Source organism: Schistocerca piceifrons, chromosome 8 (genome assembly GCF_021461385.2).
Source record: "Schistocerca piceifrons isolate TAMUIC-IGC-003096 chromosome 8, iqSchPice1.1, whole genome shotgun sequence".
NCBI lineage: Eukaryota > Metazoa > Arthropoda > Insecta > Orthoptera > Acrididae > Schistocerca > Schistocerca piceifrons.
Genome location: NC_060145.1, coordinates 483,693,969 through 483,709,427, shown reverse-complemented (window position 1 = coordinate 483,709,427; position 15,459 = coordinate 483,693,969). Strand labels below are relative to the sequence as shown.

Genomic DNA, 15,459 nt, shown 5'->3' with positions numbered 1-15,459 from the left:
CTAATCATCCTCCTGCGGACAAAGGCTCCTACACTGTTGTGATGAATCACAGTGACTACCTGTCACATGGCTTCCACCAACTGTCTGACTCCTCACCCACAAGCTGTGCCATAGTGATCCCATCCCAGAAATCTAACAAAACCTCCAAACCCTACTGAAATCTTTAGTCTCAACCTCCCCCACCCCCACCTCAGTCCATCTCCCTCCTCACCCCAAATGCACACTGCACATGCACCTTCTACATGCTCCCAAAATCAATAAAACCAACAATTCTGGACACCCATTGTAGCTGGTTATTGAGCTCCTATGAAAAATGTTCTGCTCTCAATGACCAACACAGCCAACCAGTTGTCTGAAAACTAGCCTCTCGCATCAAAAAAAAATACTAATCACATCCTTTACTGTCTCTCCACCATTACCTGCTCTGCACCTCCTGGATCCCTACTCACCACAGCTGATGCCACATCCATAGACATGAACATCCCTCATGCACATGACCTTGCCACTGTTGAACACTACCTCTCCCAATGTCCTTCAGAATCCAAACACATTGCCTCATTTTTCATGCACTTTAGCAACTATATCCTGTTGCACAATTACTCCTTTAAGAGGAAGATATGTAAACAAATCCGCAGCATGACCATAGGCACTGCATGGCATCCTCCTACACTAGCATTTGTATGGGATATCTAGAGGAAACATTCCTAGCTCCTAAAATCTCAAATCACTTACGTAATTCACGTTCACTGACGATATTTTCACGATCTGAGCACAGGGCTAAGACATCCTATTCTCATTCCCCTGCAATCTCATCACTTTCTCTCACGTCTGCCACACTTCTCCCCATATTAAATCTACTAGCCACTAACAGTACCTCCATTTTGAGAGCTGCCATCTCTTCCACACCAAAAAATGCCTAGCATACAGCCTGGCCACCTGTGGATGGACAGCATGGTTGCAGGGATGAAAACTCATTTGTCCAGTATGATGATGGTCTCACAAGGGCCTTCACAGACAGACACTATCCCCAAACCTAGTTCGTGAAAAGATTTCCCAGGATATATCCTCACACACCCCTAATCCTTCCACCACCTCCAGCCACAAAGGAGCACCCCTCTCATCACCCAATATGACCCAGGACTGAAACACCCAAACAGTATCCTTCACAAGGGCTTCGATTATCTGTCATCATACCCTGAAATGAGGGAAATTCTACCCAAGATCCATCCCATCACTTGTGAAGTGGTATTCCATTGCTCACCCAGTCTGTGCAACATCCTAGTCCATCCCTGTCCCACTCCCACTACCAGCCCCTTGCCACTGGGATCATTCCCCTGTACAACACCCAGGTGCAAGACTTGCCCAATCCACACACCCAGCACTTCCTACCCCAGTCCTGTCACAGACATGACCACCTATGAAAGCAGCCGTGCCATATACCAACACTGCTGCAATGGATGCACAGCTTTTTATCAGGTGTATACGACCCGGGAGAATAGCTAAAAACCCGGGAATTTTTTCATCCAGGAGAAAACCAGGAAAAACCCAGGAACTTTTTAGAATTCCGAAAATCTTTCATTGTTTTAGTTTTCAGTTAAATTTTTGTAATTTTGTCTGGTAACAACCGATGCTCTAACAAAGGATATTACTGTATCCCACTACTGTAGAATAATACTGCAGAAATAAAAGATGAATGAGAGGAAAAAACAAAAATAAAACTTAAATTGCAAAGGAAATGCGCCATATACAGCAACGAAACACAGTACTCGTACAGGCGTCTGCCAGCAGCAACATGTGTGTCAATGGCTTTACGAAGACTGTGCAATGCTTCATAACAACAAATTGCCTCCGATGAATGTGATGTCACAACTGTTTACATTACATTCATTATAGCAGTTACAATCAGGCTCATGTGCATGCACAGTTGAGTTGTGTATTTTCTCCCACTTCTGGCTGCAGAAATGTGGCTGTTGGCTGTGTAAGCACTCACAGTAAACAACTAGATACTACCAGGAAAAATATTACTGGCGTGCCCAAGCTGCCACAATCGTGCATGCGCAGGATCTAGCTAGGAGGTGGAGGGAGGGGGGGCAAACCGAGGTATCTGATCCGGCTGGCAATTTCGGACAGGGGCGCATATTCATATTCTTGAAGAAAAAAACTTTGTTTCACAAAGCGCCAAGCATCCAACGCACGTTGGTCTATCGATTATTCACGTGATTTTGAACGCAACCATGTTGGTTTTTTAACATTTTTGAACACCTTCTAAGTTACGGAACGCAGCATGTCATTCTCAATGGAGAGAAGTCTTCCGAAGTAAGAGTGATTTCAGGTGTGCCGCAGGGGAGTGTCATAGGACCGTTTCTATTCACGATATACATAAATGACCTTGTGAATGACATCGGAAGTTCACTGAGGCTTTTTGCATATGATGCTGTGGTGTATCGAGAGGTTGTAACAATGGAAAATTGTACTGAAATGCAGGAGGATCTGCAACGAATTGACGCATGGTGCAGGGAGTGGCAATTGAATCTCAATGTAGACATGTGTAATGTGCTGCGAATACGTAGAAAGATCCCTTATCATTTAACTACAAAATAGCAGGTCAGCAACTGGAAGCAGTTAATTCCATAAATTATCTGGGAGTACGCATTAGGAGTGATTTAAAATGGAATGATCATATAAAGTTGATCATCGGTAAAGCAGATGCCAGACTGAGATTCATTGGAAGAATCCTAAGGAAATGCAGTCCGAAAACAAAGGAAGTAGGTTACAGTACACTTGCTTGCCCACTGCTTGAATACTGCTCAGCAGTGTGAGATCCGTACCAGATAGGGTTGATAGAAGAGATAGAGAAGATCCAACGGAGAGCAGCGCGCTTCGTTACGGGATCATTTAGTAATCGCGAAAGCGTTACAGAAATGATAGATAAACTCCAGTGGAAGACTCTGCAGGAGAGACGCCCAGTAGCTTGGTACGGGCTTTTGTTAAAGTTCCGGGAACATACCTTCACCGAAGAGTCAAGCAGTATATTGCTCCCTCCCACGTATATCTCACAAAGAGACCATGAGGATAAATTCAGAGAGATTAGAGCCCACACAGAGGCATATCAACAATCCTTCTTTCCACGAACAATACGAGACTGGAATAGAAGAGAGAACCGATAGAGGTACTCAGGGTACCCTCCGCCACACACCGTCAGGTGGCTTGCGGAGTATGGATGTAGATGTGGATGTAGATGTAGAAGTTGATTTCTGAATGAATCATAAGTTGAGTTTTGAATGTGTACATAGTGTACGCGATTCCTGTCAGGGGAATTCTCATCATATCTAGAAATAAACCTTCCTGTAGACAAAAAGAGATGGGGCTATGGGAGCTGGGTGGAATAAAGCCGAACAGATGAATGCCAATCTCTGTGTGATTATGTGGTTGATTAGGTTTGCAAATGATCAGCGTTGTTACATTTACTAGCGAAATCCATAGATATACGTAATCACATCAAGAAACCACACCAGTCTTGGGTGCTATTTGTATTAACAGCTTTTTCAGTATTAGACAACGACATTTCGATTTTTCATGTAGTAAAACTTTTGACGAACGTTGATGAGGTAATAGATTCTTTTGCAGAAAGGAAAGTATGCCATGTAAATCTGTAGCAAGATTAGAGAGAAAAAAATGCTAGGAGCTAAGGACTGAAGAAATGTGTACCGTCTTAGTTGTCTCGTCTTAACTGGTTTTATGTATTCTATATTTGCTTTTATGTCACACAAAACAGCAAATTATTAGCAAACAGGCAACAAAGAGTGCAAATTTTCTGAAGAGTTCTTGTTCTCCCGATTACAAAAAATGCCATCCAGTATTAATTGTGAGGGTGGTTTTATTTATTTATTTATTTATTTTTTTTTCTTTTTTTTTAAAAAAAAGAGGGGGCAGGATGTCAAACCGGCCGACTGGGACCAGGAGAGGCACCACTGGGCATTTTAATTTCCACAGTCCTGAATATAGTTTGATGGCACCCATTACAAAATATACGCGTTTCAACTCCACAGAGTGAAATACAGTGACATGCGATAGAAGAATGCTGTGTGAAGAGGCGTGGACTGCACTTTGGCACACTTAAGATCAAATAACATGTCCTACATTTCCTCGAACGCACATGTCTTATGTATCAGATTCTTTAGAAAGATGTGCGGTACAAACTGAACATCTTTTTGAAAAGACGATTTTTAAAAATTTTTGACCTATCTCAATCGCTCATCGGAAGGGGGGGCGGGGGGCTATAAAGTATTGTCCTGGTTCAGAGCCGATGCGCAGAGCAGTCTGAGTTGTGGGGAAGTGGGTAGTCTCCACGTGCCCTGGTTTACATTATTTACTGATCTTGCTGCTTCCTCTTCATTTAATGCCTCACGTCAAATGAAAACAAAATGGATTTCTGTGGCCAGTAGCTATCAAGTGAATTAAAATACATTCACATAATTACGAAAGATAAAACTTTGTTATTAGTTTGAGATTTTATTTTATTTCTGTCTTTCTTACAGTCAAGCATTAATCCCCTTGCAGAACGATGAAGTTGTTTTTGTCAGTTTGTTAAAGAGATTTGGCATTTATTAATCTTTTCCGCTGAGGTAGTCAATGTAATTGAAACAAAGTTTTTAATTCCACACTGTTGGCTAGTTTCAACTGTTCACTGCATTTCAAGTGCACATTTTCATCTTCTAGCATGTATGGCATTATGCCATAATAAAGAACTAAATATGAGATAATACAGTACTGGTACTCCAAGAAAATTTACGTCCCGAAAACCACACTGAAGAGCTTAATATCAGGTCGAGGACCACTTCATTGGAAATCTGGACATATGAATGTGCACTTCAAGTATGCACTTTAAATGTGCACATTTTAGTATGGTTCACGAAATTCCAATGCTCTTGGGGTATCCTCTGATGTCTAGTTTCTTTTATGACATAATGTAAGATCTTTCAATGTTTTACAATTACGAACATACGGGCCTCCTATGTCATCATAGGAGCACAAGTGTGGTGGCGCCTGTCATCTGGCGCTCTCTGGCAACTGCTGCAACGAACCTATTAATAACAGCTCGTGGGAAAATATTGTGAATGGTGATTTGAAAAGCAGTACTTTCAAAGTAAATTTCCTTTTATGCAAGATGAACTATGTGCAGAATGTATGATAAATTTTGTAAATCACACAGCATTTGACTCTCATTTAAAAATCAACTCTTTGATGAAGAGCCATTGAGAAGCATTTTGAGCCCAGAAGATCAGACATTTATCTCATTATTAAAAATTTTACTGGCACATTTGTGTGATGTATCTTAGTGTAACATGTGCAAAAAGATCAACATTATATGTGGAAGCTTAGCTTCTCTTGTAGCTTATTAATCTTAGAGACCAGTATTATATGTGAATGTGTTGCTATGTATACCAATTTAAATCATTAACTTCGCTTGTTTGTGTGTTTGCGCTACTTAACAGTGATGTTGCTAATTGGCTGACTACATCAGTTGTCCTATGCTCTGTATATCCACCAACTGGCGAGATCACGTGACATGAGCTATGACAGGCTTACAAAAGCTCATTGCAATCTCCATTTCAGTGCTTGGGAAAGTAACATGCGGTGTTTGATGGAATTAGGATTTATACTTTCGTAATACGAAAATATGCAGGGCACATGTTGCTTCACATCAAAGATCTTTCTAAAACGTGTTTTTTTTTCCTGTGAGTTTAGTTTTCTAAAGTGCCAGGAAATGCTATGCCTGTGTATACAACCATAACCATTCAAAAGATAAGTTTTACAGCTCTGAGGGAAAATATACTGTCACTTAACACGGAAAAAGTGTGTTTTCACCCAGGAGAAAGCGTATTTTTAGCTGGGAAATCCGGGAATTTTTTTTTCCCTTGTCCACGTATACACCCTTTTTATGATTATATTGTTATGGCAATGAAGCAGCTGTCCAGAATGAATGGCCACTGCCAAACTATGGCCAAGAACGAAGTTGATCACCCAGTGGCACAACACGCAGCTGAGCACAAAATGCTGGATTTCAATGACCGCTTCATAGCCCAGGACATCTGGATCCTTTGACCCACCACATGTTTTTCTGAACTATGCAGGTGGGAGCTATTTTTGCAACACGTATTTCACTCCCATAAACTCTCTGGCCTCAATTTCTATTAAGCCAGTGTCTCTACACCTTCCACATGATGGTTTCCTGTTCCTCTGTTCTATCACTCCCTCCCAGTTGGCGTCTCATGTCACCTCAATTGTGTCACTCCCCACCAGCACCGGCACCTGTGCATCACCTGCTACTCCTCCCTCTCTCATTCCTAGCCAGCAAACCAGCTGTCTCCCTGCAACCTGCTACTTACTCATCGCAAACCCCTCCTTCTGTCTCCCACCTCTCTCCATCTAACCAGCTCACCCGAAACAACACTCCATTTCACTCCACTCCACTCCACTCCACTCCACTCCACCTGCTGAACTGCTATTCCTGCATTGTGTGTGCAGTTTTCACCATTTAGTAGGTGCACAGACAGATGGGCGCACACATGCTTTTTGTGTGTGTGTGTGTGTGTGTGTGTGTGTGTGTGTGTGTGTGTGTGTGTGTGTGTGTGTGGGCGAGCGCGCGCGCGCGCGCGCGCGCGCGCGGGTGTGTGTGTGTGTGTGTGTGTGTGTGTGCACGCGCGCGCGCGCATGCTCTAGCTCATGTAAGGATTTATTTCTGAAGGCTAGCAAGTTTCCTGTCTCTTAATGTATGTTCCTGTTGATGATTTGATGCTTCCACTATCTGGTGAGAGGACTCCTTTATTCCCAAATTATTTACATTCAACCACAATTTTTGTACTATATGTACTGGGACTTAAATTTTCTTATTTACATGTTCTGTAGATCATACTGAGAATAAACGCTGTGAAGTAAAATTTGCGAATAGCAAGTCTTGTTCACATATCTCGTAAGGGGGGACGGTGGGACTCTTACACTGATATTTTGGTAAATCCGTATCTTTGCCATTTTTTTCTTCAATCTCATTGAAATTTTGCACACTTATGAATAGAGATCTAATATGATTTTTTTTTTTTTTTTAAATTCGGAATTTTTAATTTTTTATTGCATTATTATTTTAAGGTACCCTTTTTCATAATTTCAAGGCAAATTTGGCAAATTTTTTAATGGTAAAATAATCTACACTAATGGGTGTACAATTAAGTGCAGTAACTTTTTGGTAAATTAATGCTATTATTTTCTGTGATATTTTGGATTCGAAAATTTTTTACAAGCAAACTTTTCAATATATTATCAACCACAAAACTGTGTATAATATCTCGATTAAAATTTTGTTCCACTTAATTATTGCTTCAAAGTAAAAGAATAGGTGTGCCAAATTTCATTGCAATCCATCCAGTAGTTTATGATATATGTGTTTGGATGAAATGTAAAAAAAATCTATCATACCTTAGCTAAAACTGCCCATATCCATATTCCATTTCTTCCTCATCATCCTATACAGCTCTTTTAGCTTCTCTGCTCCTTTGCCTAGCAGTTTTTTGTATGTTCTGGACTGAAGTCTTCGCCTTGACAATTCTTTGCTTATTGATCTGCAGTATATGCTCAGTGAAGACTCCAGGTGTAAAGGCCATCTTGCTGAGGATGTGAAGTCTTGCCACATTCCCATCATTAAACACTGTTGCAGCTTCCAAAGCAGAAGTCTTCACCACTAAATTGGAGACAAACACAGTCTTTGGACATATTTTCCAAACAAGAGCATTGAAACTTTCATTTGGGTTCTTTGTTTTCCCATGCAGACAGTTTTCTAGCAGTTCTGGTGAAGCCAGTGCTCTAAAAGTTGGTTTAATGGCCATTGAAACCTCATAAGGAAGGTTATTTTTATGGGTATAAGCTTCACCACTTTCCTTACTTTTCAAAAATTTGCACCATTCATTAGAACAGAGGCCATGTTTGAGGTTTAGTGTCTGTCGACAAGTAATAAAACCAAATGGCCCATACTGCTTTCCTCATACTGTCCAAGCTTGTGAGGCTACTTCTAATTGCAGCACCATAATAGGCTTGTAGGCTGTCAATTCTCTTCTTTGTTACTGTGTTTTTACCTCCCAGTGGCTTCACATCCTCTGGTAGCTTGCCTTTATTGTCTGCAACAAGTCTTCGGAGTCGTCCATGTATCCTCTTCTGAATATGGCCTAAGCACTCCAGTTTCTCAATAGTGCAATCTTTTCCATAGGGCTGACTTTCAACTACATTCTTGAAAGCACTAGAGTCTCCATCTCTTAAATACTGTATGTATCTTACTCCATACTTCTGCAAAGATCTATGAAAAGTGAATTTCATACCTGCAGCTTCCATCCCACCACTGGAGCTTGCATAATTTCTGCTACAAACAGCTTTATGGGCTTCTTGCCATTCTGTTTCTTTACCTGCATCAATATATTTATTGTGCAAGGAACGTGCAGAACAATATTTAGACATCACCTCCAAGTCTAATACTTTTCCAGTGTTACACTAATGATTGTTGAAACTCCATGGAGTGAAGTATGCCCCCTCTTCATCCAGGAACTGTCACAGGAAACTGCTATATCATTGCTATTAGTTGCTTCACAATTTTCTTGAATTGCCCCCAAGGACTGCCATTTTCATGCTCTCTTCACTTACTTCTGCAACTGCATTGAGGAGAGCAGTATTCATTGCAGAATATTGTAGGGGAGGACCAGGCATGTTCGTAATACCACATAAAAGGTTTCCACCCATCTCTTCCAATCCCTATACATTTTAGTCCAAAAATAAATCTCATATTGGCTTCATAGATTCTATTACTGACCTTTGATGTCTTGAATGGTCTGTCAGCATCACAGTTTTGACACAAAATGTGCAATGTGCAAACCAAACCTTCTCTCTTTCCATCGCCAACCAAATCCGCATTTCCTCCACAAATAGAACACTTGCAGGCTTTTCTAAGTGCTTCTGCCACCATTTCCAGATTATGAAACCTGTATTTCTGTCATGATTTGTTTCTTCTGACACAATCCCTGTCCCAAGTTTTATTTTAGATGCACTTGGAGACAAGCTAATGTTTGCATCTGCAGGCCCGACCCTAACCTCAATGTCAGTTTTTCACTTTATATTGGAAATATGGGACGTACTATATTTTTTAAATACTTTACCAGGCATAGGCATTGTAAAAAGTGATCAACAGATTCAACCTTGCACAAAGAGTGGCACAATAAATCAAGTGCCACTCAAATTCCATTGAACAGCACAAAACTTGTTTACAACACTCCACAGCCTTCTATACCACACTGATTGAACCAGAAAATGGCTCCACATCCTTCATTACAACACTGCTGTTATGTATACAAAAAAATCACAGCATTCAAAAGCTATATTTTCTAGGTTCACAGGCCAAATTCTGCAATACCATTTTTCCTCCATTTGGTACATTGAAAAGTGGGCTTGGCGCATTACACTGCTTAGGGTTTTAATTTTTTTATGCCATTTGTAGTTCGAATTTCAAGGAAAAAATATGGGATAATAATCTCCATTATATTTACTATCAAATAAGCAAATAAAAATAATTTGTAAATTTTTCATTATTTCTTCCACTGTCTCTCCTTAATAAACATATTTATATAAGTACATGCTGATTATTTGTAGGTTTGTAATGGTTTAGTAAAGAAGCCTCTATTAAGTTCAAAGAAGTTGTAAAGTAGGAGCAAAATTTCACTTAAATGAGATTCTTCTGTTGTCAAAGCTGTTTAGATATGTGTTTCATTTCTTTGTCTTTCCATTATTTCCTAGAAGCAAAAATGTTAGCATGGGATATATTATATGTAGTATATTTCTGTGAAGACCCATCTACAATGTTGGCCACATATGCTATGTCTGTTTTCACAAGAGACCTTTGCTGCAGGAAATGACACTGGAGGCTGCAATTGCACTTCTTGAACGACAAGTGCAGATACAGCCAACTTGCAGACTGCACCAAATGCTCGGCGATCTTCTGGCGAGAGTCCACGAAGAGGAACGGGCCCTCGATCACTATAGTATAGCACTGAAGTAAGCGTATCACTGTTTTATTATTCAGTAAATTATATATCAGTTTATTTAAAGGGATGTTAATACAATTTGTAAATATAAAAGGACAGAAACTATGGCATTTTTAATAAAAGAATGTCTCAGGTACCAGTACTTCTTCTTTTATAGGATTCCCCTTGCCTTCTCAGGCTTTTCTTCATCTCTGTCTCCTATCCTCTTATAACTTTCTTACATTATTCTGTTCATCTCTGTAAGAAGTTACTTGACCCCATCCCCTTTTGCTAACACAAATTCGGTTTATTGATTTTCTACTTGCATTATATTAGTTTCAAATCTTCCTTCCATTATGAAGCCCAAGATCACGATTGCTTCTCTGAATCCTTGTTTGAAACCCACTGATTTCCATGGAGTTCTTATTGAAATTATCTTTTTATTCTTATGGGTATTATTCCATCCTTGTGCTGAGAAACATGAAAAGTTAAACAGAACAGTACGGTTTTGAAACTAGGGTGAAGGAATACTTAAATGAAGTATTTTCACAGAGTTTGAATTTTTTTCTTTTGATTTCCTTATATTTCACATGTTTTAAAACTTCTGCTACTTAATACAAGGAGCAATCAAAAAGTTTCCTTTCGAGAGCATTGCTACAGCATGTATACGACAAAGTATGATTCTGATGTGGGTATTTAAATACTGACATGTTGGCAAAGATTAATGTGTTTTTCACATCTTTCCAATATGTGTATGGTAAATGCAGAAATGTGAATTATGGCAACATTATTATCAAATACGTCCAACCAGCACCAATGTTCTGGAACGGTGCACCAAGTTCTGTGCTGGTCGCATTTCGACACAAGATGCACCATATTGCAAATGTCAAAACACACAAGTTACACCAACTCAAGTGGGAGGCACTCAAGCACCAGCCCTATAGTCTGATACCTCCCCATGTGATCAACATGAGGATGTGCAGTAGACAGTTATGGATGTCCTCAGACACATGACACAGTGTTTTACCAAATGGGTATCTTCAACCTGGTGCATCAATAGGATGATTGCCTCAAGGCTCACGGTGATTTTCTCTGATTGAAATACCAAATCTATACTGTATGGCCTCTGAATGGAAATTTCTTGATTGCCCCTTATAGAACTGATAACATGTTCTTAGCACTTAAAAAAAGGCGAGAAGTGTCAAATAATTTTTGCGTTGTGTTGCAGATTACTGTAAATTTGTATCATGCTATTTGCAGCATAGATTTTAAAAGCAGATATCTTTATTAGTGTGGAACATACTTTTCTTCTTTTATGTCCTTAAAGTTGTTATTTAAGCATTTTTAATTCTTTCTACCACACTTAAAAGTTTCTAGTATAGACACAGTGGAGTGTTGGGAGTATTGACATTTGAAAGATGGTCATGCAAGAATCTGGTTGTCGAGCGTGCGAGCATGTAAGCATTCCTCTTAAATTACTTCTTTTTTTTTTTCAAACAATGGAAAATCCAGGAAGGAATGTAACAATACCAGAGAAGGAAAGTCACTACTCACTATATAGCGGAGATGCTGAGTCCCGCGCGCGCCCGCACACACACACACACACACACACACACACACACACACACACACACACACACACACACACGTTTCTGCAGTCTCGGAGAGCTGAAACCACACTGCGAACAGCAGCACCAGTGCCTGATGGGGGTGGGAGTAAGGAGGAGGCTGGGGTGGTGAGGGGGAGGGATAGTATGGTTGGAGTGTTGCAGGTTAGACGGAGGGCAGGAGAGAAGGTGTGGAGGGTGAGGGGGTAAATAGTGGAAAGGAGAGAAATAAAAAAAAATTAAAAGACTGGGTGTGGCGGTGAAATAATGCCTATCTAGTGCTGGAATGGGAACAGGGAGGGAGCCGGAAGCGTGAGGACAGTGACTAATGAAGGTTGAGGCCAGGATGATTATGGGAATGTAGGATGTATTGCATGGAAAGTTACCACCTGCACAATTCAGAAACGCTGGTGTTGGTGGGAAGGATCCATATGACACAGGCTGTGAAGCAGTCATTGAGATGAGGGATATCATGTTTGGCAGCATGTTCAGCAACAGAGTGGTCCACTTGTTTTTTGGACACATTTTGTCGGTGGTCATTCATGCGGACAGACAGCTTGTTGGTTGTCATGCCTACATAGAATGCAACACAGAGGTTGCAGCTTAACTTGTAAATCACATGATAGTGGTTTCACAGATAGCCTTGCCTTTGATGGGATAGGTGATGTTAGTGACCGGACTGGAATAGGTGGTGGTAGGAGGATGTATGGGACAGGTCTTGCATCTAGGTCTATTACAGGAGTATGAGCCATGAGGTAAGGGATTGGGAGCAGAGGTAACCAAAACCCTGGTGGAGAATGTAATTCAGTTGCTCCAGTCCCGGATGTTACTGAGTTATGAGGGGAATGCTCCTCTGTGGCCGGACTGTGGGACTTTGGGAGGTGGTGGGAGACTGGAAAGATAAGGCATAGGAAATTTGTTTTTTTACAAGGATGGGAGGATAATTAAGGTCAGTGAAGGCTTCAGTGAGACCCTTGGTAGGATTATAAGGTCGGCATCAGTTTTTAGATGATGGACTGCAACACAGTTATGAACCTTTCCTCCAGAAGCCTTAGTCCCACAGAAATATCAGTCCTTTCCAAAGGCCTCACCTTTTGCCCCACTCCCAAATTCAACCATGCAGGACTAGTTAAAGACCTTCTCTCCTTCTCCCAGTCCCTACAAAAACTCCACCACCATTGTTTTGAACCACAAGGATTACGTGGCAGAAGGACTCTGCGTCAGCTGTCAGATACTTCCTCCTACAAACCATGCCACAATGATCTCATTCCAGTAATCCAGCAGGATCTCTAGTCACTACTCAAATCCATAGGCCCATCCCAGAACCTCTCCCCTGAGTCCATCTCTCTACTTACCCCTACCGCTCCCTGACCTCCCACCTTCTACATGCTTTCTAAAGTCCATAAACCCAACCACCCAAGACATCCCATTGTGGCCAGTTACTGTCCCCCACTGAGAGAATCTTTGCTCTTGTAGACCAACACCTTTAACCTATTACCCGGAACCTATCCTCCTATATAAAAGATACCAACTATTTCCTCAACCGACTCTCCACAGTTCCTTTCCCTATACCACACAGTGCCCCGCTCGTCACTATTGATGCCACCTCCCTGTACACAAACATTCCTAATGTCCATGGCCTTACTGCTATCAAACACTACCTTTCCAGACGCCCTATAGATTCCAAACCAACAACCTCCTTCCTAGTCTCCATGACCAACTATATCCTAACCCACAATTACTTCTCCTTTTAAGACATTACTTACAAACAAATCCGTGGTACGGCTATGGTCACATGCATGGCACCATCCTATGCTAACCTATTCATGGGCTATCTAGAGGAATCCTTCATAAAAACCCAGAATCCGAAACCCCTCACCTGGTTCAGATTCATTGATGACATCTTTGTTATCTGGATTGAAGGTGAGGACACCTTATACACATTCCTCCAGAACCTCAACAACTTCTCCCCCATTTGCTTCACCAGACCCTACTCGACCCCACAAGCCACCTTCCTAGATGTTGACCATTACCTCAGAGATGGCTACATCAGTACCTCTGTCCATATCAAACCTAATAACCACCAGTAATACCTCCACTTTGACAGCTGCCACCCATTCCATACCAAGAAGTCCCTTCTGTACAGCCTAGCCACCCGTTGTCATCGCATCTGCAGTGACAAGCAGTACCTCTCAAAATATACCAAGGGTCTCACTGAAGCCTTCACTGACCTTAATTATCCTCCCACCCTTGTACAAAAACAAATCTCCCATGCCTTATCTTTCCAGTCTCCCACCACCTCCCAAAGTCCCACAGTCCAGCCACAGAGGAGCATTCCCCTCATAACTCAGTAGCATCCGGGACTGGAGCAACTGAATTACATTCTCCACCAGGGTTTTGGTTACCTCTGCTCCCAATCCCTTACCTCATGGCTCATACTCCTGTAATAGACCTAGATGCAAAACCTGTCCCATACATCCTCCTACCACCACCTACTCCAGTCCAGTCACTAACATCACCTATCCCATCAAAGGCAGGGCTATCTGTGGAACCACTATCATGTGATTTACAAGCTAAGCTGCAACCTCTGTGTTGCATTCTATGTAGGCATGACAACCAACAAGCTGTCTGTCCGCATAACGGTCACCGACAAACTGTGCCCAAAAAACAAGTGGACCACTCTGTTGCTGAACATGCTGCCGAACATGATATCTCTCATCTCAATGACTGCTTCACAGCCTGTGCCATATGGATCCTTCCCACCAACACCAGCGTTTCTGAATTGTGCAAGTGGTAACTTTCCCTGCAATATATCCTACGTTCCCGTAACCCTCCTGGCCTCAACCTTAGTTAGTCAATGTCCTCACCCATCCAGTCCCTTCCCTGTTCCCATTCCAGCACTACACAGCCGTTATTTCACCGCCACACTCAGTCTTTTAATTTATTTTTATTTTTCTCCTTTCCGCTATTTACCTCCTCCCCCCTCCGCTTCTCTCCTGCCTTCTGTCTAAACTGCAACACTCCCACCATACTATCCCTCTCCCTCCCTGCCCCAGCCTGCTCCTTACTCCCACCCAGTCGCCACTCCCATCAGGCACTCGTGCTGCTGTTCGCAGTACGATTTCAGCTCTCTTGAGACTGCAGACGCGTGTGCAAGTTGCGTTTACGTAGGTCTGGGGGGGGGGGGGGGGGGCTTTCGTGTGCGTGCATGTCTACTGCTGACAAAGGCCTTAATGGCTAAAAGCTTTAATTGTGTGAATCTTTTTGTTGTGCCTATCACAACTCAGCATCTCCGCTATATGCTGAGTAGCAACTTCTCTCGTAATTAATTTGCCCCCCCCCCCCCCCTCCCAGTGCTAAGGTGATGATTTTACTAGGTGGCCGAAATATCGCAGAATATAATTCCAAAGTGAAGGATACTTTTCAATTGGGCAAAGTAGGCACATTGGACAGTATGAAAACTGGTTTTAATGGAAAGTAAACATAGTTCTCGCGGTAGTGTTCTCGCTTCCCGAGCACGGGGTCCCGGGTTCGATTCCCGGTGGGGTCAGGGATTTTTCCTTCCTCGAGATGACTGGGTGTTGTTGTGTCGTCGTCATCATCATCATCATCATCATCATTCATCCCCATTACGGTTGGAGGAAGGCAATGGCAAACCACCTCCACTAGGACCTTGCCTAGTAAGGCGGCGCTGGTCTCCCGCATCGCTCCCCTATGCTCTGTAAAGACGTATGGGACTCATCATCATCATCAAACATAGACTAACATGGTTTATTTAGTCATGGAAAATCCAGGAT

General features: G+C 41.9%; 1 protein-coding gene across 1 annotated transcript in view; it reads left to right on the top strand.

Moving 5' to 3' along the window:
* LOC124711572 (anaphase-promoting complex subunit 7) overlaps nucleotides 1-15,459 on the top strand; it is a 149,274-nt gene that overhangs the window by 120,111 nt on the left and 13,704 nt on the right. Inside the window, exon 9 of the mRNA XM_047241715.1 lies at nucleotides 9,941-10,086. Coding sequence (XP_047097671.1) covers nucleotides 9,941-10,086 — 146 coding nt within the window. The remainder of the gene's footprint in view (nucleotides 1-9,940; nucleotides 10,087-15,459) is intronic.